Below are 20,576 nucleotides of genomic sequence, written 5' to 3'. Positions count from 1 at the left end.
ATCAAGGTAGCTGAAGTTGACGGGGTCACGCTTGCTGGGCACAACAATTTCACCTGGCTATCTAGCTAGCATCCGCCCCAACAACGACATCCCAAGAAGTACGTCAACAGCAACGGCATGGGCAGCCAACGAGCCGAAAAACGAGAGATGGTCGCTGTGGAAAAGAATCGTCAGCTGTGAGATTCGAACTCACGCGGGTTGCCCCATTAACTTAGCAGGCTAACGCCTTAACCACTCGGCCAAGCTGACTACATATTTTGCTTAGAAAAGTATATACTTTCAATTAAAATGTGACTCAGATTTAGCATCTGCCATCGAAGCCATGAATAGCCGAATAGACTTTGAGCGTAGAGTAGATAACCCCCTATCGAGTGTGCTTGCGACGTGTCCACTTGAGGGTTCGATCAATGTGTCCAATATTGATCAACTCTGCACAACGGTTGATGATATGAGCACTGATGCCGACGTCTAAGAATGAGTTTACCCTTTTCGTGAAAGGACAAAATTGAATAAAAACATAAATTTGATCAGTGTCCAGTATACAAATAATAAGATTAATAATAGGCAAAATGAGTTGTCTCCACCTTTTTGAAACGGAGAAAGTATTAATAGAAGGATTTTAAATTTAACGTCATCGTTCATCAGTCAGGCAACGCAACGGTTTTTCCCGCAGAAAGAGGAGCTCATAGTACTCTTCTCTCCATTTGCCTTGAAATGTCTAGGAAAATCAAATTTGGTGATTCAACCCCGTGCCAAGCCCTGTCATCTCATGTTGCTGAGTTGGTCAGTTTGGGTGTCGTTGCTATGGGCGGTTGACGTGATGGGCGACGTGGCTTTTGCCGCCGAATCCTTCTCTGTCGCAAACGACGAGTTGGGGGTGCTTCAGGATATTCGCCGGAGATGTTGCCGAGAGCCCACGTCCGCTATCGTGGCTACTTGGTGCATTGGGGAGACCCAGCCCCATGAAAATTGTGGTGCTGGCGTTGTCACTCACCCCTGCACAGGGCGTGTCCTCAGCAATCCACTCAACAGCGACCCATTTGTCTTGGAAAATGCGTCATTCCATGCGCCGTGGTGGGGAGTTGTATGCGACGCAACGACGACCCCCGTGGCCATTGTCGAGCTCGTCCTACCCTACCAAGGATTAGCTTGCTCATTGGACTCGATCAATTTTACTGCGCTCTCGAACCTCGAGGTCCTGAATTTGGAAGGCAACGAGTTCACGGGGCCGTTGCCTGAGTGGATTGGTACGATGTCGTCGCTAGAGGTGCTCAACTTGAATGGCAACCGCTTACACGGCCCCCTGCTCGATTCCATCATCGATAACGTCAACCTGGTCGAGCTCAGCCTTGCCCAAAATGAGCTCACCGGCCTTGTGCCAAACCAACTCAAAGTCTTGCCCCTTGAGGTTCTCGATCTGTTTGGAAATCAATTTTCTGGACCGCTTCCCCCCGATGTCCTGCGCAACCCCCGCCTTCGATACCTCGACCTTTCCGAAAATGCCCTGTCGGGGCCGTTTCCCCCTCACATGCTCCTTCCGCGGCTCGCCCACTTTGACGTATCCTTCAACGAGCTCACTGGCCCCCTGCCGCCCAATATGCATCTCTTTGGACGTGACGACACGGTGCCGCCATCGCCGTCCCAACTCGAATACTTCGACGCGTCGAACAACAGACTGGAGAGCGCCATCCCTGGCCTCATCGGCCAGCTCGAACGACTCGCAGTGTTTTCTGTGCGCAACAACTCCAACATTTTCGGTAAAGTGCCGCCACTGCCGCCGTTGTTGCTGCAAAAGTTGGATCCAACAGCCTTTGATGGTTCTACCCATCATCTTGCGTGCCCTTTGCCTGACCTGGGGCCATCTCGCACGTGGGGCGCGGTGGTTTGCTCCTGCAAAGGCAACAAAACGGATGCGGGAGCATGCATGGCATGCCCTTCGGGCTTTGTGCTCGATGCCACCCTGAACACGTGTTCGGGATGCCCCCTCGGTAGCTTTCCCCAAAAGGACATTTGCGAACCATGCCCGTCAGGCACATTTGCAGCGACGCTTGGGTCCCCAGCCTGCCAAACGTGCCCAGATGGCTACACCTCGTTGTCAGGGGCATCCATTTGCAACCCTTGCCCCCCAGGAACATCCACATCCGACGAAGGAACATGTTTGGCCTGTCCTCCCGGGTTGCATGCCCCCGCCCCCGGCACGACTTGCCTCCCCTGTCCCAACAACACTTTCTCAGCAGCTTCGGGTACGATCCATTGCATCCCTTGCCCGCACAACGCTGTAGCAGACGAGGGGTCGACTCAGTGCTTCCCGTGCCCTCAAGACACAACGGTCGATTTGGGGGGGTCTCGGGGGTGCGTGGCCCAACCTCGACCGGGGACGGGGTACTTCGGAGCCAACGACGATGTCGCCGACTGCATTCCTGGTACGTTCAACGACGGCACGTTTGCTCGATGCCAACCGTGCTCTCGTGGCAGCTTCAGCAGCGGCTCTGCCGCGACGAACTGCACGTTGTGTTCGACGGGGTCGTTCACGAACACCACAGGCGCGAGCCAATGCGTCTACTCCCCACCTGGGACATATACTTCCACTCTGGGAGCGACGGAACCAACCTTTTGCGCTCCAGGCTCGATCAGCGACGTCGCCGGGGCGACGCAGTGCTCGCATTGCCCAAAGCACACAATGGCGCCTCGGTTGGGATCGTCTGCGTGCATGTTAGCCCCGCCAGGGTCTGTGCTCAAAACTACAGCGTGGCCGAGCTTCCTTTTGACACTTTCTCAGCCGCAACAGTTCCGCCTCGACGACTTGAATATGTCCAAGATAACCGAGATCGTCCATCACGCATGGCTGTTCGTGTCGCCCGAGCCCATGTCGTCTTTGGTTGTCAGCACATTTGACAACAAGCTGGCCAACAACCAGCAGTTTGGAGGAACGTCCAGTGTGAGTTTGCATGTGGTGCTCGACACACACGCGACGACGCTGGAGCTCTTACAACACATCCCGGCCTACCTGGTTGTACTCGACATGCTGCTGGACGAAGCCGCCATGCTCTTGGTGACGGATGATGCCCCCACTCGCCTTGACGTCCTCCAGCCCCTCCAACTCCCTGTGGCCGTACCGTGCGGTAAAGGCACGTTTTCGAATGGCACGCATTGCGTCGACTGTGGCGTTGGAACGTTCAACGATCGTCTTGGCGCGACCAAGTGCCACAAGTGCCATCGGGGAAGTCGTGCGTCTATTTCTGGCAGCCACAAATGCACACCCTGTGGTCGCGACGAGTTTGCAGATGCCACGGCTACCAAGTGCATGGAGTGCCCGACGTTTTCCATCGACCTGAGCTTGGTGTGCCCCCAAGCGAATGGTCGGTTCATATGGCTTGTCTTTTACATCTTGTACTACCTCCACTTCGTCTGGACGAGCCATCTTTATCTGTACGGGCAGCCCACTCGAGCTCCACCGCTGATGGCGTCGTACCGGGCGAACGGCGGCCAGACCGTCAACACGGCGATTGTGTGGCCGCCCCCCATTGTCATTTCGGCCGCCACCCTGCGAAGTAAGCGCGGAATTTAGCCGCTCCTCCAATGCTCTCATTCGGCAAAGTAACCAAGCTGTACAGAGCAATATTCGAGTGTGCACTTTGCCGACTGTAACAAATCTCGTGAAAAGTAGCCTGGCGGGTTCGCCTTGCTGGCCATTGGGATGTGCTAACGGCCATCGTGGCAAAAACCATGGCATTAGGATGTCGCAGAAGAGGAAGCCCCAGTTTCCTCTGCGACGAGCACTCTCCCTCGGACGAGATTCCTTGATCTGTTTTCTCGATGGCAACCGTAACACCACACTTGAATTCCGCCCCTACTTCGACATTCAACATGCTGGACGTGTCGTCGCTGGTCCAAGTCGTTCTCGCGGCGATTGTTGCTCTGGCGGCGCACAGGTCCTTGACGGCCCGTCGCCCTGCCAATTCATTTCCGTCCGTCCCGTCGTGGATTCCGTTTTTCGGCGCGAGCTATCACTTTCGGAACGGTCCCCTTGCCCCCTTGCAAACGTACACGGCCAAGTACGGCCCCGTGTTCAACCTGATTGTGCTGGGTAAGACCATCACGTACGTCACGGATGCCTCCCTCTTCCCCCCGCTGGTCAAGTGTCCAGCCCTCGGGCTATTTCCCCTCAAAATCAAGTTTTACGAACGCGTGTTTGGTTCGACGTCGCATGATGATCCTGATGTGTTTGGCTTTTTGGCCAAACACACGCGGCATAATATCCTGACGCATTTGAGTGGGTCGTCGCTGGCGCAGTGGACGGCCACGAGCCACTCGTTATTTCAAGCCAAGGTGGCGTCAGGCGTCGCCAAACTTGCCACCGACGGGACCTCCTCGCAAAACGCCAACACCGTCTCCGTGTATTCGTGGCTCTCGCCCATAGTATTCCAAACGCTCGTCGATACGTTCTACGGCCAAGGAATGTGCACTTTTACGTTTACAACCGACTTCGACCTTCTTGAGAGCAAAGTCGTCGCGCTGTACGCTGGTGCCCCTGCCAAGTGGCTCAAGGTCACCGAGCCCCGCCACCGCCTGCTCGATGCCCTTCGCGAATACATCGATGCACATATCGACACGGGTATGTGCAGATTCCGTCCAGCGAGTGCGATTCCTCAAGACCCGTTGTAGTGACACCCATCGTGAGCGAGCGGTGGCAATTCTGTCGTGAGAAAGAAGTCGACCAAGCGGCGTACCAACTCGCGTTTGTGTGGGCGATGACGTCCAACATGATCCGAACACTCTTTTGGTTGCTGTGCCACCTCCAGGACAACCCCAACGCATGGAACGCCGTCGAGGACGAAGTCCGTGCGTGCGCCCAAAAGGCTGCCACCCCGCTCTCCGAGGCCGTGCAAGGGTACGTAGGATCATTCTTGTTTCACCATGGTGCGTGCAACGCTAAGCTTTGTTCAGGTGCCCTCTCCTCGACTCGGCCGTCAAGGAAACGCTGCGCCTGAGATTTTCGGGCAGCGTGCTTCGCGTCGCGGTGGCCCATGCAACGGTGGACTTGCCAAACGGCACCCAGCTCGCGATGCAACCAGGGGATGAAATCATGTTGTGGGGGGGACTGGGCTACCACGATCCTACCCGGTTTCCCCATCCCCATGCGTTCAAATTCGATCGATTCGCGCGGCATCCTGAACTTGCTAAGGACTTCCGCCCCTTCGGGCTTGGCAAGTTCAACTGCCCTGGTACGTGAGTGGCTTGTGCGACCCTACTATCCCTTGCGAACTCACGAATTGGAGAAGGCCAATATTTCGCCGTCGAATTTGTTAAAGTTGCCATGGCGACTTTGATTCTTGACACCGAGATCACGCATTTTGAAGGCCAGGCGATGCCGAATTATGCAACAGCGGGCGTGTTTGCGCCAACAGACACGCAAGCCGTCCGCATGTGCATTCGACCAAGACCTGGCGCAGCAGCTCCACAGCCGCACGACGCCAAAATTCATGTGCCCATCTCGTGTGCGTAAAACTGTCGCGATGTAATCTGGGTTTGTACGTCTTGTTTTATTCGACTGCATTTCCAACAAGTCAGCTTGGCCGAGTGGTTAAGGCGTTAGCCTGCTAAGTTAATGGGGCAACCCGCGTGAGTTCGAATCTCACAGCTGACGTTTCTTTTGCACTACAACACTTCCGTCACGACACTGCCACTTCTCGAAGCTCAAGTCACAAGCAGTCGCATGGTTTGTGCAGCTGCGGAAGGAATCACCTGCTCGTTTGAGGTGAATTCTCTCTACTCGACTGGGGAGATGTCGTTGAAGTCACAACATTGGTATCGATCGCGTTGACAGCCTGTATTGACAAACTACAGTCGTGGAATCGAAGCCACTCGAGACATCCGTGCTATGGCCGGGTTTTGTTTGTGGAAAGGTAGGTGTTTGAGCTGGCGTCGGCATGCTGCGTTGACAATTTGTTAGGAGACATAAGAATAAGTGTTTATGTCGCTGGGGAAGGTGAAGCGTAGGCGAACCAAGTCAGCTTGTGCGTGGATGTGGACCCAGGACATGTCAACGGTGTTGAATTCTGCAAATGCTTCCACACACTCCAAAGTAAAGCATTTCAAGTGAATCACGGACGTCTTGCACCGCAGCTGAGTCAAGGCAATGGGTGTCGCGACGTGGATTCCAACGAAGGCAGACTGAACCTTCGATCGCTGGACAAGCTGCGAGCGATTGGGGATACAAGAAAGCATTGCCTATTGTGGGAGCCACAGCGAGTGCTGGCATCGCTCAAGCCATGCAAACAAGGAACGAAGCCACATTCTCCTTTGTCGCAATATGCTCGAAATCCTGGGAACGCCAAACCTTCGACTTTTTCCTCGCAACCGTTCAAGATCGCACGAAACGGTTAGTCCCTCGGTTTAAGCACTTCCTTCTTCTCGTCATTGCATAAAAAATGAAAATTCCCTGGTGATATGGACGTCTTGTCCTTGTGACCATTGTTCGGAGCGAATTTCTTCCAGCACATTTTGCATTGCATCCCGCACGAGAGCCAACGACATGCACCGCGGGTCGTCTTCGCTCGATGCAGACCGCCCCACGACTGAGTACAAGTCCCAGCAATCCGATCAGGGCACCAAAGTCGATATGGTCGACGTTGCTGTTGCCCCGCCCGAGGTTCCTTCTTCCTCCATGTCGACCGTACGCTCCCCGTCCATATGAATCCCTTTTTCATATCGATTCCGTTTACATTGCAGAAAAAGAAGTGGCTCATTGGTGGCGCCGTCGCCGTCGTTCTCTTAGCAGGCGCGGGGGCTGCAACGGCGATTGTTTTGGTCCAGAAGAACAACAATTCGTCCTCAACATCATCTTCGTCGAACGCCAAGGGCCCATTGACCACCGCGGCACCGACGATTCCCCCCGTGAACGACGGGGATCTCCTCGGCCCATCGGGCTCTGTAACCAACTCGACGTCGAACGAAGCAGTCGTCCCGTCGAATCCGAAGTCCGACCCCGAGTCCGCGCCGACCGCGTTGACAATGCTCGCAATTGGCGACTGGGGCAGTACGACCGGCAAAGAATTTGGCGTACCGGGGTCATGCTGCAAGCTGTACAAGCCCAGCAACAAGCTGGACACGAGCAAGGATCGGTACAAGGTCGACTTTTGGTCGCAGCGGTATGTCGCGGCGCTCATGGCGCTCTCGGCCGAGCAGCTCAAACCCGTCCGCATCATTGGCCATGGCGACAACGTGTACTGGAATGGCGTCGGGTCGCTGGACTGGCGCTACCGCTTTGAAGAAACGTTCGAGAAGGTGTACAGCGCGCCGTCTTTACAAGGCATCAAGTGGGTCAATGTAGCCGGGAATCACGACATTGGCGGGTCCATGTTCATCTGCGGCGAGCAGGACAACATGTTTGTCGAATGCGGCAGCACGGCCGAGATGCTCAAGTACCTCAACGAGCGATTTGACCTCCAGGCGCAGTACAAGAGCGCCAACCAGGATCGGTACGTGGCTTTGCCGCGCGACGTCTAACTGCGGGGTAGTTGGCTCATGAAGGACCACTACTACGTCGAAAGCGTGACCAAGGATGGCGTCACCGTCGACATTTTCAACTTGGACACCAACTACGCCGACAGCCATGGCGCGCGCCAGGTGTGCTGCCAGTGCTATGGGTACTCGCAAAAGTATGGCTACGACAGCTCGAAATGCAACGATGTGGTGCCTGGAGACCCCGCGTGCGCCGGTAATTGTGAACTTGTGCTGGCGGTTGCGATGGGGCTCACCGTGCCCTGCCTGACGCAGGCGGCAGCGCTGACATGTACAACGCGTGCATGGACCAAATCGATGCGTGGGCCGTCGACTCGTACATGCAGGCGGCGCGCGACATGAAGGCATCGACGGCGACGTTTAAGATCATCAACACGCACTACTCGCCGCATTTTCACATGACCCCCGACAAGATGAAAAAGTGGTACAAGCTCACCAAGGACGCGAACGTGGCGATTTGGTTCAACGGGCACACGCACGGATTCAACCACGACATTGCGAACTGGGGAACACGTACGTTGTCGCGGTTCGAGTCGCGCTAAACACGGCGTAGATTTCATCGAAAACGGCGGTGGCGGTGGCATCGTGACCGAGTCGTCGACGGGTGCCCAGAACGAATTCTTGAAAAGCCAGTGGGTCGCTGCGGGCAACCCGTACGGGTACATGGAGCTCACGTTCTCCAAGGACTGGCTCAAAGTGCAGTTTGCCTCGTTCGACACCAAGTGGCAATTTGGCGGGCTCAATTTTGCCGACACGGTCCAAGGGGGCATTCGACGAGGTCACTGCTGGCACATCCCCAGCGCCAACTACACCGCACTCGGTGCGCTCGGCGTCCCGTGCAAAGACTCGGATGACGGCGTCGTCGGAGCCCCCATCGTGTAAGCCGCGTGTGCATGCATGCGACTCTTGTGTATATATCTTTCTCGAATTACGTCGTCGTCGTCTACATGCTATTTGAAGGCAGGGTACACATGATCATTCCTTGATCCTGAACGGTAGTCACGTTCTTGAGGGCGCTGGCAGCTTGCAGAGTAGATCTCCCTGTGAGGGTAGAGCAGAGCTGGCCGTCAGCGCCATTTATCGCGTGGATCTCTGCCGCACGAGGGCTCGATTCGTTGGAGTGCCACTGTCTCCAATACACTCGCCGTACTTCAAACACCGGCATAGCGGGACGATACCGACATGGACACCACAAGCAGTAGAAAAGCGGCAGCTGCGTGGAATAGCTCGCGTCGGCATGCACCCTGCCGCCGTGCGGAACGCGAGCCTGACTCGGCAATTGCACAGCCTGCACGGCCGCTCGTGTGACAACGCTGTGGTACACTGTACCGCTGCTATGTCAATGATTTTATTGTCCGCTTCATGGATTCTCGCTCACTTTTAGACTTGATATTTGTATGCTGGCCTTGTATTTTATGACAATGGCATGCCAGCCACTACAACAAAACCTTGTCACCCAAACTGTGCATGTCGTTTGCCCAAGCACACAGTCAGTTGCGAAAATGAGCACGCCTTCCCCTGCCTCTGTCCAAGTCCGTCGTCCCGCTTGGGTCCATGAGAGCCACACATAACTCACATTCGCTGCCGCACTAGGTGCCTGCGCGCACGGAAGCCGCGTCGTTGTTGGGTGGTGGCGGTGCCCGGGCCAGTAGTGCCAAGGTACGTGGGTCGTGCCTCCAGCATAGACTCGATGAACTCACGTTTGCGAGTGTCTTTAGAACACCAAGTTCATCGTTCTCGGAGTGGCCGCTGTGGCAGCCGTCAGCACGGGCATCTACTTTCTCGTGAGCCCATCCAACAACGTGAATGTTGTGCCTGCCAACGTTGAAAACGGCAACAACGCGACGAGTCTGACCACGGCCGTCCCTGCCACGACCGCGTCGTCGACGCCGACCGCTGTCACGGCCACCACGACAACCGCTCCCGCGTCTGACCCGGAAGACATGGTCCCGGCCTTGACCTTCCTGGCCATTGGCGATTGGGGCAGCACTGTCGGCAAGGAATGGGGCGAGGCTGGTTCATGCTGCCGCATGTACAAGAACGGTACCGTTGGGTTTCCTCCGTGAACGTCCGCGTCGACGGTATTGATCGAGCGAGCGTTGTGCCATAGGCCAAGTCGACACGTCCACGCCTCGGTACGAAGTCGACTACTACGCTCAAAAGTACGTCGCGACGTTGCTGGCGCAATCGGCCAAGGAGCTCAAGCCCGTTCGCATTCTCGGCCACGGCGATAACTTTTACTGGAACGGCGTCGGCCCGTGGGATGTCAACTACCGGTTTGCCGAAACGTTTGAGAAGATGTATGCCGACCCTGCTTTGCAAGGTATGCTCTCATGGACGTGGTGACGGCGGTGGACTTCATCGGCCGCGCACACAGGCATCAAGTGGCTGAACGTTGCTGGGAATCACGACATTGGTGGGTCGGCCTTCATTTGCGGCCCCCAGGACAAGCAATTCCGTGAATGCACGTCGGTCGAAGAGATGCTCAAGGATTTGCGCGGGCATTTTGACTTGCAAGCCAACTACAAGAGCCCCAACCAAGACCGGTACGTAATTTCGGTCTCGAGCCAGCCAGCCAGCGCGCATTGGCCTCGTGTTCTAGTCTGCTGGTTTTTTCGGCAGGACGAGACTGGCCATGCATGACGGCGCTAACCAGCCTGGATCGTCCATGGTAGATGGCTCATGAAGCACTACTTTGTCGAGCGCGTGACCAAGAACGGCGTGACCGTTGACGTGTTCAACTTGGACACGAACCATGCCGACGCGCACGGGGCGATGCAAGTGTGCTGCCAGTGCTACGGGTACGCCGCCAAGCTCGGGGTCGACAACATCCAGTGCCGCAACACGAACGTCGGCGATAACATTTGCGCTGGCGGAAACGTCGAGATGTTCAACACGTGCATGGCCGAGATCGAGTCGTGGGCAGCCGACTCGTACACGCAGGCGGCCCGGGACATCAAGGCGTCCAACGCCGACTTCAAGATCATCAACACACACTACTCGCCGCACCACCACATGAACCCGGTCCGCATGAAGATGTGGTATGACCTGACCAAGGATACCGGCGTCCATGTTTGGTTTAACGGCCACACACACGGATTTGGCCACGACATCTCGACGTGGGGCACGTACGTCCGTCAGCATCCACCCCATCATCGCAGCCATCATGGACGCTTGCTTGTAGTCATTTCATTGAGAACGGCGGCGGCGGCGGGATTCGCACCGATTCGGACTCGGCCACCGACAACGGCTTTGTCAAAACGTACGTATGCTTCATATCTCGGGCGAATCGGTCGGTCGCGACCTGCGCTCACGGGGTTGTTGTAGGCAATGGGTGGCTGGGGGCACCCCGTACGGGTTCATGGAGCTCTCGTTCTCCAAGGACTGGCTCAAGGTGCAGTTTGCCACGTTCGACAAGAACTGGAAGTTTGGCGGATTCAAGTACGCGGACGCAGTCTCGGGCGGCATCCAGCGCGGCCACTGCTGGTACGTCCCTGCCGGCAACCAGACTGGTTTTCCCGGCAAGGAGTGCAAATCGTCCGTCAACTATGCGATCGGCGCGCCTCTTCGTTAAGCGACGAGACTTTAAACATTGCCGTGGTTGCACACTCATGTTCTACTACTCGTCCTGTTTCGACGCTGTGTCTGCGGCATCGACGACGCCGTCGGGCTGGTCGCTAGCCACGTGTGAAGTTTCGTCGTAGCCGCCTTGGATGCCCACTTGCTCCGTCGAGAATGGTTCTTTCGGAGCATCCACGGAGGCCTCGTCGGGCATAGAACCTGCCGGGTCTTCGGCTTCCGTCGATGGCTCGTCCGCCGAGTCGGCTGCACGAGGCGGATCCTCGTTCGCAGGAGCTTTCACAACTTCCTCTTGGACGTTGACATCGCCGCTTGCATCTAGCACCCCTGGCGGTGTTTCTTCCGAGACGTTGGCCGCGCCAAGTTGGTCGTCGACTGGTTCGTCCACGGCGGCATTCGTCTTGTTTTCATCAGATGGTTCCATGCTTAAAGTTGTACCAGCTTGTTCATTTTCTTGACGTACTGCATCGTCTTGCACAGGCTGCTCCGCATCGACCGTCCCTTCGATCGATGGAGCGGCTGCAGCATCTATCTCCGACGTGCTTGGCGCTGATTCCTCATTCATTGCAGTAGACGTCTCGTCGGCTTCGTACGGTTGGCTTTCGAGTTCTCGTTGCGCAGGCTCCGACGTGGACGAAGGGCCTTCGGTATCGTTGTTGGCAGCATTTTCTCCAGCACCCATGGAATCGTCTCCTGGCACCGGCGCATCACCTTCGTTCTTGAAAACACTGTCGTCCCGGACCTCAGGTTTGACCGGTGAAGTCGGACTCCCAACTGGAGCGGCGGCATCAGGTGCTGCCGACGCAGTCTGCGGGGCAACAACAATGGGCTCGGGAACATTCAGGGGGACAGTTACACCATTGGAAGCCACGGGCTGTTGTGGTGCGATGTGCGCGGGAGGCGCTTGGTGGTGGACTTGAGGGCGGGGAGCAGACTTGACAGGTGGCTCAGTGCTTTCATCGGCCCACTTGGCCAACGTCATGAGGTTTCGATTGAGTTTCTTGCGCTTTTTGTCCAGTTTGTCCTGAACATCGGCCAGCTGCGCCCCCCGTTCGTGCTTGACCGAGTTGTTGAGCTGGATGATTTCTACAATGAGCGCCGAGTTCTCGTCCAGCATGCTCTACCAGTGAAGAACCATCAGGGCTCATTTGTCAGGTAAGCGCGCATTATCTCTCTACCTGAATATTCTCCGTAGAGATATACTTGTGCTCAGGTTCCATCGTTGCAGGGAGGGCAGCGGCGACGGCGGCGGCACGCGCGTTTGGGAAAGCAAGAGTGCCGACCATCCACCTCGCTGATTGGTTGGATCATAACTTTTTTTCCCGAAATATAGCAAAAAAATAATGCGTTCCACACTATATCCTGAACGGAGTATCGATCAAAGTATTATTTGTATTGGATAAAATCCATGTAGAAACCATCGGATTGGCCATAATTCACTAAGATTTCGCGTCCATCGAATCACAAATACAGTGCGAAAATATGCCTTCTTTTGTTAATGTTTTATGATTCGAGCAGTTCGCGCCCAGACATGCCGAGCTCGCCAAGCCATCGTCGAACCCAGGGCCCCATCGCAATCCCTCTGCGAAGGCTACTGGCAGTCGAAGAAAACAACGGTGGAGATGAGGATCTGAGACCCTTGAGGCTCCCCGTATGCGGCAGTCGGCGTGCTTTGTACAACAGGGTGGCTTTGGCTTGGGGGCCGAGGTGGGGGAATCGAAATGACTTGATAACATCGATGGATGTGTTTTCCCTTGACGTGCGAAGGAGGGGCTTGAAGTACACGCCGCCGTTGCAAAGTCACATTGGCTACAGAATGGCTAAGGACAGACTTGATCCCCACGTTCAAAGGTTAGCCATGGCTCTACCGCTTCTGCTTTGAGGACCTTTCACATGTTGTTGAGGCGTCATTGCCCCCCGTGAGCGCCACACGACGCCCGCCTTGTGGCTTGAATCTTACCATCCGCCCTGACATGGTGTAAGTTCGGGTGTCCCGCCTCCGTTCGGCCCATGAAGCATCGTTCGGCATGCCACGTTTCCTGCTATTCCAAGCTCTTTAGCTGTTGCTGTGGGCGGCGCCAAATCGCCTGGCAGCTAGAATTGGAGCCCTCACTTCCGTAGCACACCGTGAGTTTGTCGGAGGGGGTGGGGGCCAGTCCTTTTTCAAGCTCGCCTGGCTTGCAGGTCACAGGAGCGCTACGAGCATAGTGTGGTTTGTTCGCCCGCTTGTAGAATGCCCCCGTAGTCTCGACGAACGTGGATGGAACCAATCGTGTGGTTGTCCACCCCATTTTCGACGTTTTGCCATTTTTCAACGTTGAAAAGGCAAACGTTCCACATCAAGCCACGAGACTCGCGGGGCAAAGACGTCCTATCGACGCGATGGCCACGTGGAATTTGTCGAAGTGGCGACGCTCCCGATTGCCACAAGGGCAGAAGTGACCCGCCGTTCCTGGAAAATGGCCACACGGCGGTGGCTTTTACAGGCAATGGCTGTACCAAGGCATCATTCTAATTGCAGTTCTTTCTCTGCGTCGTCATCGCGTTTGCCAAGAACACCCAAATAATCCAACGTCCGTGCGAGCGAACCAGCGACTCGTTGGTGGGTTCCCATGTGTCGAACGTGATGCAGCGCTGCGAATCAACCCGCATGGGGCGACTGCTGTGTCGAGCCCGACTGCTGGCGGTAAAGCCAACATGCTCGTGTCCCAGTCAAGCATGGGCACCGACGCGTATGGTACGTTCGAACCACACTCCAAGTCAGTCGCACAGGTCCTCCATACCCATTCTATCACCAGAGATTATGGTCACAGCTGCGCTCAACGAGGCACCTGCGAGCATCCTCAGCAGCGACAGTTCCCGAGTACCCACGCGTCCGTGCTTGGTTGCTCCACGCCAGATGCTCATTTCAATGCCACGCAGCAAGTCACGCCATTCCGCCTTCACGCGGGATCGGTTGTGCTTGCTATCAACGAAAACACCTCGTCCGTCAACGCGCCGCTCTCGTCCTAAGTGCCGCTTCTGACGGGGTCGTTGGCTTGGAACCCATTTGACAAGTAAGCCCCCTCGTTTCCCCATCGATTCCAACTTTGTCGAGATACCTCATGAAGCTGGACGTGCAAAACGTGACCAGGACGTCCTAGTACAATGGGCTCCAGCCCATCAACGACGTCGAGTGTATCGTCCTTACTCCGAGTGACTACACGTGGTCGTACAAGGTTCGCGAGGCAAGGGCCGCCGGCTTTGGACCTGACGTGTCTGGCGTGAGCACGGTGCCGGACCCGGCCAAGGACAACACGTAATAGAATGGCGCGGTCCATTGACGGCGACCGGAACCTTGTGGATAAGTCGCTCACGATTGAAATCACGCGGGACTTCAACATGTACATGACCCTCATCTTTGTTGGGATCTGGGCTGCCACGATCGCGATCGGATGGATTGGCAGCATGTCGTTGATTTGGGAACGCCGGCCGGCTGACCATCCCGCCATCTTTCTTTCGGCCCTCTTCGCCGTCCCACCGTTTTCCAATACAGCCCTGGGAAAGGTTCCCTTCGGCTGCCTCTTTAACAATTTGTGCACCTACTTTTCGATCGGTGTCATCATTACGTTCTTGCTCCTCGTCGCGTCTGCGTACATGAAGAAGGCGAAAAAGTCGGTTCAACCCAAGCAAGGCGAAGATGATGCGATTCCCGTGGCGACTTTGGACGCAGGCGGTAACGTTGCTAGCGACGCTGGTGATTCCGGTGGAGCATCGGCCGGGGAAGCATAGAGTAGGGTGACGAAGCAGCTCTGGAAATCGAAGTGGTGGCCAGTTGTCGCTGTTTCAGTTGGTCAAACAGCCTTGAAGGCACACGCTGGAAAGCCTTGAAAAACGTGTGCTATGCGTCTGTGCGACGATGGGCAATAGCACGGACGGAAGCTCGCGCAAAGTTATCTCGTTGGCAGTGGCCACAACGAGTTGGTCGCCCCACGCGAGCCAAATCGGCGACGGAATGTACGAGCAATGTGCACGGTGTGAAACCGAATCCCGTTTCGGTGTAACGGTCGTCCAAGCCAACCATATCCATCTTGCGGTCGATCCAATGCATGCCGCCATTGTATGGACTTCGCTCGCGACGGGCGTGGTGCACAGCTGCGCTGTCTTGGGTTACTACAAACCGCCTCCGGACCAGACCATGCTGCCCGTTGCCGACGCACCGTGCGCTGGGCATGCCCCGTGTCCAAAGGGATCGTACTGCAGGTACCATGACGAGCTTGCGAGCGAAATGACGCCACCTACGCGATACTCTGCAGAAACAATCAAGCGCTGCCGTGCCTTGGTGGTTTCTACGGCAACGCGACTCAATTGTACTCGCCGTCCTGCTCGGGGATATGTCCTGGTGGCCACGCATGCCCTCCTGGCACGTACGCACTGCCTCCAACTTGTTGCAACTCTTCATCATGGGCCCTTAGAGTTACACCGATTCCCTGTGGTCATGCCAACGTGTATTGCCCTGTCGGGTCACGAGCTCCGAAGCCGATCCCACCGGGGTACTACGGCATTGGCGATACCGCCTTGACCAGGTGCACCACCTTAAACGACCCTCTCGATGCTCACGCGATCGAATTCCCCTCGTCAAGGCAATCGATTCAACTGTGCGCATTGGGGTCGTTCTGCGTGGAAGGCACAATGGCGACGTGTTTGGCTGGGACATTCGGAGCATCCAAAGGTCAGCTCGTGTTCGCATGTGCCTGTGGATGATGGTGGCATTGTAGGACTGGCTTCGTCCGAATGCACCGATGTGTGCCCTCCAGGACATTATTGCCCTGAGGCGTCCATTGCCCCCATTCCGTGCCCACCAGGTTCACGTGCTTGGGAACTGAAGCCTGCGTTGACAGATACCGTAGGCACGTATGGAGATACGACCCAACTGACCACCGCCGCTTGCACCGGCATTTGCCCGGAAGGGTTCTATTGCCCCAGTGGGACTGCTACCCCAAAGCCTTGCCCATCCAACTCGATTTGCCCCAGCGGAAGCACCGCCCCGACGATCATTCCCCACGGACAGTACCTGACCACTGTACGGCCCGATGGCAATCGTGAACATGCTTCCAAGCGCCGTGGCATCCACTAGATTCACGCCACGACGACGACGTTCGAGTCAATGCTGACGACTTGCCCTCCAGGGTCGTATTGCATCAATGGTACATAGCCTCTGCCTCGAACGCTGTTTCCTTCTGTCCCACCTGACGCTCCTGGCCGTATCGAAGGATTGGTCACGCCTTGCCCGTTGGGACGCTATGGCAACGCAACCGGGCTCACGACAGCGTTGTGTTCTGGCCCATGCCCGGAAGGCTTCTATTGCCCCGTTGGCACCGAGACGCCCGTACGGCACAGGTGATGTGGGCCGTTCTCAACCGAGTTACGAGCTAGATTGCATGCCTGGATCCCAGTACATATTGCCCCATCGAGTCGTCCAAGCCCCAAGTCGTCTCGTTGGGGTATTACTCCCTCCCCACGGCAAGCCCCACTCGGTCCCTCCAGCTTCCCTGCGACCCTGGGTCGTACTGCGCGAACGGGGTCAAGACAAAGTGTCCTGCTGGGTCGTTCGGTATCACTCTGGGGTTGACGTCATCGAGTTGCAGGTACGAAAGAGTTGTGGCGGGTTCAGTCGAGAGCACCGTCCTCGTAGTGGGACTTGTCCGGCTGGGTCGTACTGTCCTGCTGGTACCGTCGAGCCTCTGCCTTGCGGCCACCCCAGCGTCATGTGCCCGGAAGGCTCGGCCGCCCCTCAAGGTAATTGAGTCTCTCCATTGTTTTAACGACGAAGTTAACGCTGGTTGGAATCTGTAGCGATCGCATCTGGCTTTTGTGGAGTTGGGCAGACGGTGCTGACCCAAACCAGCTCGGTTGTTGCGCCATCTGGCTCGTACGCGCTGGAAGGGCAATGCTACATTTGCCCTGGAGGCTACTTTGGCGCATCCAGCGGCCAGACGTCGCTGACCTGCTCGGGGTTGTGCGCGGCGGGATATTACTGTCCATCTGGAAGCACGTCAGCCACGCAAGTTGCCTGTGGGTTGAATGCGTACTGCCCTGAAGGTTCAGACGTACCTACGCCTGTGTTGCCTGGCTCGTTCACGGTACGAATGCTCCACGTCCCTTTATCCCATGAAATGCGACCACATAGGTTTCTGCCGCAACCGATCCATGTCCCCCGGGCCAATATCGCGCGACCGCATGGTCCAACTCCAACATTTTGCTGGCCAGTTGGTCTGCAATTCAAGTGAATTACGGCGACGCGTTGTACCCGTTTGCAGCGTACGCGAGCTAGCTACAACATCGCCGGAGACGGATGGTCACCAGGTCAAATGTAGTTGCATCGCGTGCCCAATCGGCACATATAAAGCCGTCGACGGGGACAGCGTGAGTCTGTGCCAACTCTGCACCATGTACACAACCACCAGGTTGGTGTATCATGAGCAGATCAATCGATCTCACGCGTTGCCTTGGTAGCTCGTCGGACCGAACGACGTGCGATTGCTTTCGGCTGTCGGGGGGCGCCACTTGGAACGAAACCACTCACAAGCTCGTGTTTGACGGTTCAGCGTGCCTGGCAGTGCCGGCCGCGACGCTGGTGGGCTCTTGGCCATCCACTTCCCCTTCAATTGCGTACGAACATTGACGAATCCCTGTATTGTGCCCGCTAGACGCCGTCGTGGCTCCCCCCCAACACCGCCTTTACCCAGTCCAGCCAAAGCCAGTGCACTCGTGGCGCGTACTGTGTTCGAGGCCAACGCTTCCCATGTCCTGGTGGAAGGTGCTTTCTCTTGGTCGCTTGCTGCGAATTCAAGGCTCGGTCTAGGTTTGGCACGCTCGCCAAGGAAACGAACCCGCTGTGCACGGGACTATGCCGTCGAGGCCATTTTTGTCCGGTCGGCAGCACGTCCAACACTGCGGTTCGTTCCACGATTCATTGTCGCCATCCACCCTATCCTCTAAAGAATCAAATATCCTTCGCAGCAACCGTGTGGGGGCCCGCATTTGTACTGCCCTGAAGGGTCCCCATACCCGCTGCCAGTCACGGCCGGGTTCTACTCGATCGATTCCGCCCTTGGTCTGGCGTCGGATCCCGCTCGACGCGACACTCAAGCTGCATGCGAGCCGGGGTTCTATTGCCTGTACGGTCAACGATATCCATGCCCCGGCGGTCGCTACGGGTCGGCCACCGGTGAAACCAATCCTCTGGTAACGTCCCTGCTTTGCCCCTGGTTGTGGTTTTTGTTGCTAGAATTGACGGGTAGTGCACTGGTCTATGTCGTCGCGGGTTCTACTGCCCACTTGGCAGCACATCGGCCACGCAAGTACGTCGTGGAGTTGAGCGCAGGTGGAGCTCATGCCTCAAACGACGGCGGTGTAAAGGTGCCGTGCGGGGGACCGAATGTTGTGTGCCGAACAGGATCCGACAACCCCATTGCAGTCTCTCCAGGTTACTACTCGGGTAGTGATACCACGCGGTAAGCGCGACTTGGCCGATGCACCGTGGCAACGTGAAACTCGTTCGATGGAAAGGGCGGATGCCGTCTCTCGCGAAACCATGCGCTGGTTCCAAAAACCGTGCGAGCCGGGGTACTACTGCGTCAACGGGGTTCGAAGTCCTTGCCCCAGAGGCACATTTGGCAGCGGAGGGCAGCTCACGACCCCATCGTGCTCGGGCGCGTGTGCTGCAGGTAAGACACAACACCATCGCATGCAATGACTTGACATGTTTGGGAGTGACAGGGTACTATTGCCCAGAAGCCAGCACGTCGGCGACTCCGTTTTTGTGCGGGAACGTGGCTTTCTTTTGCCCCGCCGGCTCGAGTGAGCCCTTGGCAGTGGCGGCTGGATACTATACCGCCGGAGGAACCAACAGCACAAGGTTGACATGTTGGCAGCATGGCAGCTACTGATGAGTTTTCGTGTAGGGTACGACAAGAAGAGTGTGGCGTGGGCCAGTTTTGCCAAGGAGGCATTGCATACGACTGCCCTCAGGGCACATACGGCGACACCACAGGTATGCCTCGCCAACTGCGAGAAGTTAGGGACGTCACAAACTCGAGTAGGCTTGACAGTCGAGCAGTGCAGCGGATGGTGTGCAGCTGGGTTCTTCTGCCCTCCACGCAGCGCATCTGCTACGGCCAACAGGTACTTTGGCCACTAACTTGCTGGCGCTCGCAGTCGAGCTAGACGCTCACTTCACTTGACAGGTGCCCTGATGGGTACTACTCGATCCGGGGCCAAGGGTCATGCATGCAATGCCCCACGAATCGTCCAATTACACGCTGTCAAGACAAGCGAGAGTGCTGTGCGTAGCAAAACGCGCTCCAGACGCGATGCCGCGAGGCGCCGTTGTGATTTTTTGCTTGCTCTAAAAGAACAGCAGCATACGTTGCAAGTACCCGCAGCATCTTTTCTAAAAAACGACCTTGGCCGTGGCGGGCCCTTCGTGGGGATTCCGTTGGACCAATGCCACTTGACTTGGAGGTGACAGCACCATTGTCAGACTGTAGCACCCACGCGGCGCGTTTTTCAACGATGTGCCCATATTGACTATCGCAAAGTTTACTGGAGGCAATGGAGGGTGGCGCGGCTGGATTCAAACCATTCGGCGGCGGGCTTGGCAGCATGTCGACGAGTAGCGACGACATGGTGGCTGTGAAGAATCGAGACATGCTAAATACAGCTGCAGTCAACTCTTGGGCAGCACTCGGCGGCTCCACAGACAGAATGGCGCAGTGAAATAGGAAAAGTACCGAACCAGCGCATCTGTCCATGCCAACGAGTCGACGTATGGGATCAGAGTGCAATATGAGGAGGTCCATCCATCGGCCAAGCCAAATCAAAGCCCGTTTCTCGATCCAAGCACTCACGAGTGTTGTGTACGAAATTGGTGGGGGGTTCCACGGATTTCGAATCGGTTGCACTATTTTCGAATCGGTTGTACTATTTTCGAATCGGTTGCACTATTTTCGAATCGGTTTCACGTTTTTCGAACCGGTTTCACGTTTTTCGAACCGGTTTCAAGTTCGATGGGGTGAAACCCAGGAAACAGACGGCTTGTGATAGTTTGTACCATTCCTGCAGATACGAACTTCCATAGACTTGAAGGAGAATTTCATCGTTTTTGATGTCGTCCACGGAATCGAGTCCTCCCAAAAACAAGCTGGCGGTGCATGCAGTTGGCTTCATGGCCCGCAGCTCCAACGATATTTTCGCCTAGTGATCACACAAGACGTGCCCTCCCATGAGCGGAGAACTGATCTGAAGCCCTCCCAGCCGTTGACCCGCTGGTAAGTTTCATGAACGAGGATGCTGACAGCGAGAAAGAGTTGAGCGTCGACCTCGCCTTGGTGAAGAGGCAATGTCGGTAACTCCAAATACGACTCGTTGTGGCAATCTTGCGTTCAACCGTGACATGGTCACGGGTCCCGTCGAGGCTGAGTAGTTTTGCC

The 20,576-nt window shown here is 56.3% G+C and overlaps 7 protein-coding genes and 2 non-coding genes across 9 annotated transcripts; 7 read left to right on the top strand and 2 right to left on the bottom strand.

The window, feature by feature from the left end:
• Positions 1-168: 168 nt before the first annotated feature.
• On the bottom strand, positions 169-249 carry H310_04380. The gene has a single exon. It is a non-coding gene; the product is annotated as a tRNA-Ser (tRNA).
• A 571-nt stretch (positions 250-820) lies between these two features.
• On the top strand, positions 821-3,568 carry H310_04379 (hypothetical protein; the record flags this gene model as incomplete). The annotated part of the gene is made up of 1 exon (XM_008868705.1): positions 821-3,568. The coding sequence occupies one exon, from the start codon at positions 821-823 to the stop codon at positions 3,566-3,568; it is 2,748 nt and encodes a 915-aa protein (XP_008866927.1).
• Positions 3,569-4,750: 1,182 nt separating this feature from the next.
• Positions 4,751-5,515, top strand: H310_04378 (hypothetical protein; the record flags this gene model as incomplete). Its single annotated transcript, XM_008868704.1, has 3 exons — positions 4,751-4,891; positions 4,948-5,225; positions 5,283-5,515. Coding segments are annotated over 3 exons (643 nt in total), but the record flags the coding sequence as incomplete, so codon positions are not given.
• Positions 5,516-5,566: 51 nt separating this feature from the next.
• H310_04377 lies at positions 5,567-5,647 on the top strand. The gene has a single exon. It is a non-coding gene; the product is annotated as a tRNA-Ser (tRNA).
• Positions 5,648-6,511: 864 nt separating this feature from the next.
• H310_04376 (hypothetical protein) lies at positions 6,512-8,585 on the top strand. The gene is made up of 5 exons (XM_008868703.1): positions 6,512-6,676; positions 6,733-7,481; positions 7,521-7,720; positions 7,780-8,037; positions 8,078-8,585. The coding sequence occupies exons 1-5, from the start codon at positions 6,536-6,538 to the stop codon at positions 8,404-8,406; spliced, it is 1,677 nt and encodes a 558-aa protein (XP_008866925.1). The 5' UTR covers positions 6,512-6,535; the 3' UTR covers positions 8,407-8,585.
• Positions 8,586-8,974: 389 nt separating this feature from the next.
• On the top strand, positions 8,975-11,183 carry H310_04375 (hypothetical protein). The gene is made up of 8 exons (XM_008868702.1): positions 8,975-9,056; positions 9,118-9,183; positions 9,243-9,567; positions 9,635-9,847; positions 9,902-10,070; positions 10,200-10,652; positions 10,709-10,786; positions 10,852-11,183. The coding sequence occupies exons 1-8, from the start codon at positions 9,027-9,029 to the stop codon at positions 11,096-11,098; spliced, it is 1,581 nt and encodes a 526-aa protein (XP_008866924.1). The 5' UTR covers positions 8,975-9,026; the 3' UTR covers positions 11,099-11,183.
• H310_04374 (hypothetical protein) lies at positions 11,054-12,386 on the bottom strand. Its single transcript, XM_008868701.1, has 2 exons — positions 12,282-12,386; positions 11,054-12,223 (listed from the first exon to the last, which is right to left on the bottom strand). Exons 1-2 carry the CDS (start codon positions 12,321-12,323, stop codon positions 11,144-11,146), a joined length of 1,122 nt encoding a protein of 373 aa, XP_008866923.1. The 5' UTR covers positions 12,324-12,386; the 3' UTR covers positions 11,054-11,143.
• A 1,435-nt stretch (positions 12,387-13,821) lies between these two features.
• Positions 13,822-14,874, top strand: H310_04373 (hypothetical protein; the record flags this gene model as incomplete). The annotated part of the gene is made up of 4 exons (XM_008868700.1): positions 13,822-13,840; positions 13,902-13,966; positions 14,247-14,375; positions 14,452-14,874. 4 exons carry the CDS (start codon positions 13,822-13,824, stop codon positions 14,872-14,874), a joined length of 636 nt encoding a protein of 211 aa, XP_008866922.1.
• A 299-nt stretch (positions 14,875-15,173) lies between these two features.
• Positions 15,174-19,600, top strand: H310_04372 (hypothetical protein). Its single transcript, XM_008868699.1, has 24 exons — positions 15,174-15,345; positions 15,399-15,509; positions 15,558-15,668; positions 15,726-15,814; positions 15,861-15,947; positions 15,993-16,165; positions 16,220-16,289; positions 16,356-16,471; positions 16,519-16,730; positions 16,778-16,881; positions 16,939-17,225; positions 17,273-17,403; positions 17,460-17,549; positions 17,599-17,719; positions 17,793-17,902; positions 17,948-18,041; positions 18,106-18,330; positions 18,387-18,446; positions 18,505-18,599; positions 18,655-18,812; positions 18,865-19,003; positions 19,050-19,138; positions 19,188-19,269; positions 19,332-19,600. Exons 1-24 carry the CDS (start codon positions 15,188-15,190, stop codon positions 19,435-19,437), a joined length of 3,018 nt encoding a protein of 1,005 aa, XP_008866921.1. The 5' UTR covers positions 15,174-15,187; the 3' UTR covers positions 19,438-19,600.
• Positions 19,601-20,576: the final 976 nt, after the last annotated feature.

The sequence above is a fragment of the Aphanomyces invadans genome (assembly GCF_000520115.1).
Source record: "Aphanomyces invadans strain NJM9701 unplaced genomic scaffold supercont1.7, whole genome shotgun sequence".
NCBI lineage: Eukaryota > Oomycota > Saprolegniomycetes > Saprolegniales > Verrucalvaceae > Aphanomyces > Aphanomyces invadans.
Note: the sequence above shows the minus strand (reverse complement) of the source record. Positions and strands in the feature narration are given on the sequence as shown.

Excerpts from the sequence above, each read along its gene's own strand:
- H310_04376 (XM_008868703.1), top strand. The coding sequence starts at position 6,536 with ATGCACCGCGGGTCGTCTTCGCTCGATGCAGACCGCCCCACGACTGAG. Across the intron at positions 7,721-7,779 it reads TGGAGACCCCGCGTGCGCCG|GCGGCAGCGCTGACATGTAC; the intron begins GTAATTGTGAAC and ends TGCCTGACGCAG. Across the intron at positions 8,038-8,077 it reads CATTGCGAACTGGGGAACAC|ATTTCATCGAAAACGGCGGT; the intron begins GTACGTTGTCGC and ends AACACGGCGTAG.
- H310_04375 (XM_008868702.1), top strand. The coding sequence starts at position 9,027 with ATGAGCACGCCTTCCCCTGCCTCTGTCCAA. Across the intron at positions 9,848-9,901 it reads TGCCGACCCTGCTTTGCAAG|GCATCAAGTGGCTGAACGTT; the intron begins GTATGCTCTCAT and ends CCGCGCACACAG. Across the intron at positions 10,071-10,199 it reads AAGAGCCCCAACCAAGACCG|ATGGCTCATGAAGCACTACT; the intron begins GTACGTAATTTC and ends CGTCCATGGTAG.
- H310_04374 (XM_008868701.1), bottom strand. The coding sequence starts at position 12,323 with ATGGAACCTGAGCACAAGTATATCTCTACGGAGAATATTCAG. Across the intron at positions 12,224-12,281 it reads TCTCTACGGAGAATATTCAG|AGCATGCTGGACGAGAACTC; the intron begins GTAGAGAGATAA and ends CTTCACTGGTAG.
- H310_04372 (XM_008868699.1), top strand. The coding sequence starts at position 15,188 with ATGCATGCCGCCATTGTATGGACTTCGCTCGCGACGGGCGTGGTGCAC. Across the intron at positions 15,346-15,398 it reads CCAAAGGGATCGTACTGCAG|AAACAATCAAGCGCTGCCGT; the intron begins GTACCATGACGA and ends GATACTCTGCAG. Across the intron at positions 16,731-16,777 it reads TTGACGTCATCGAGTTGCAG|TGGGACTTGTCCGGCTGGGT; the intron begins GTACGAAAGAGT and ends CCGTCCTCGTAG.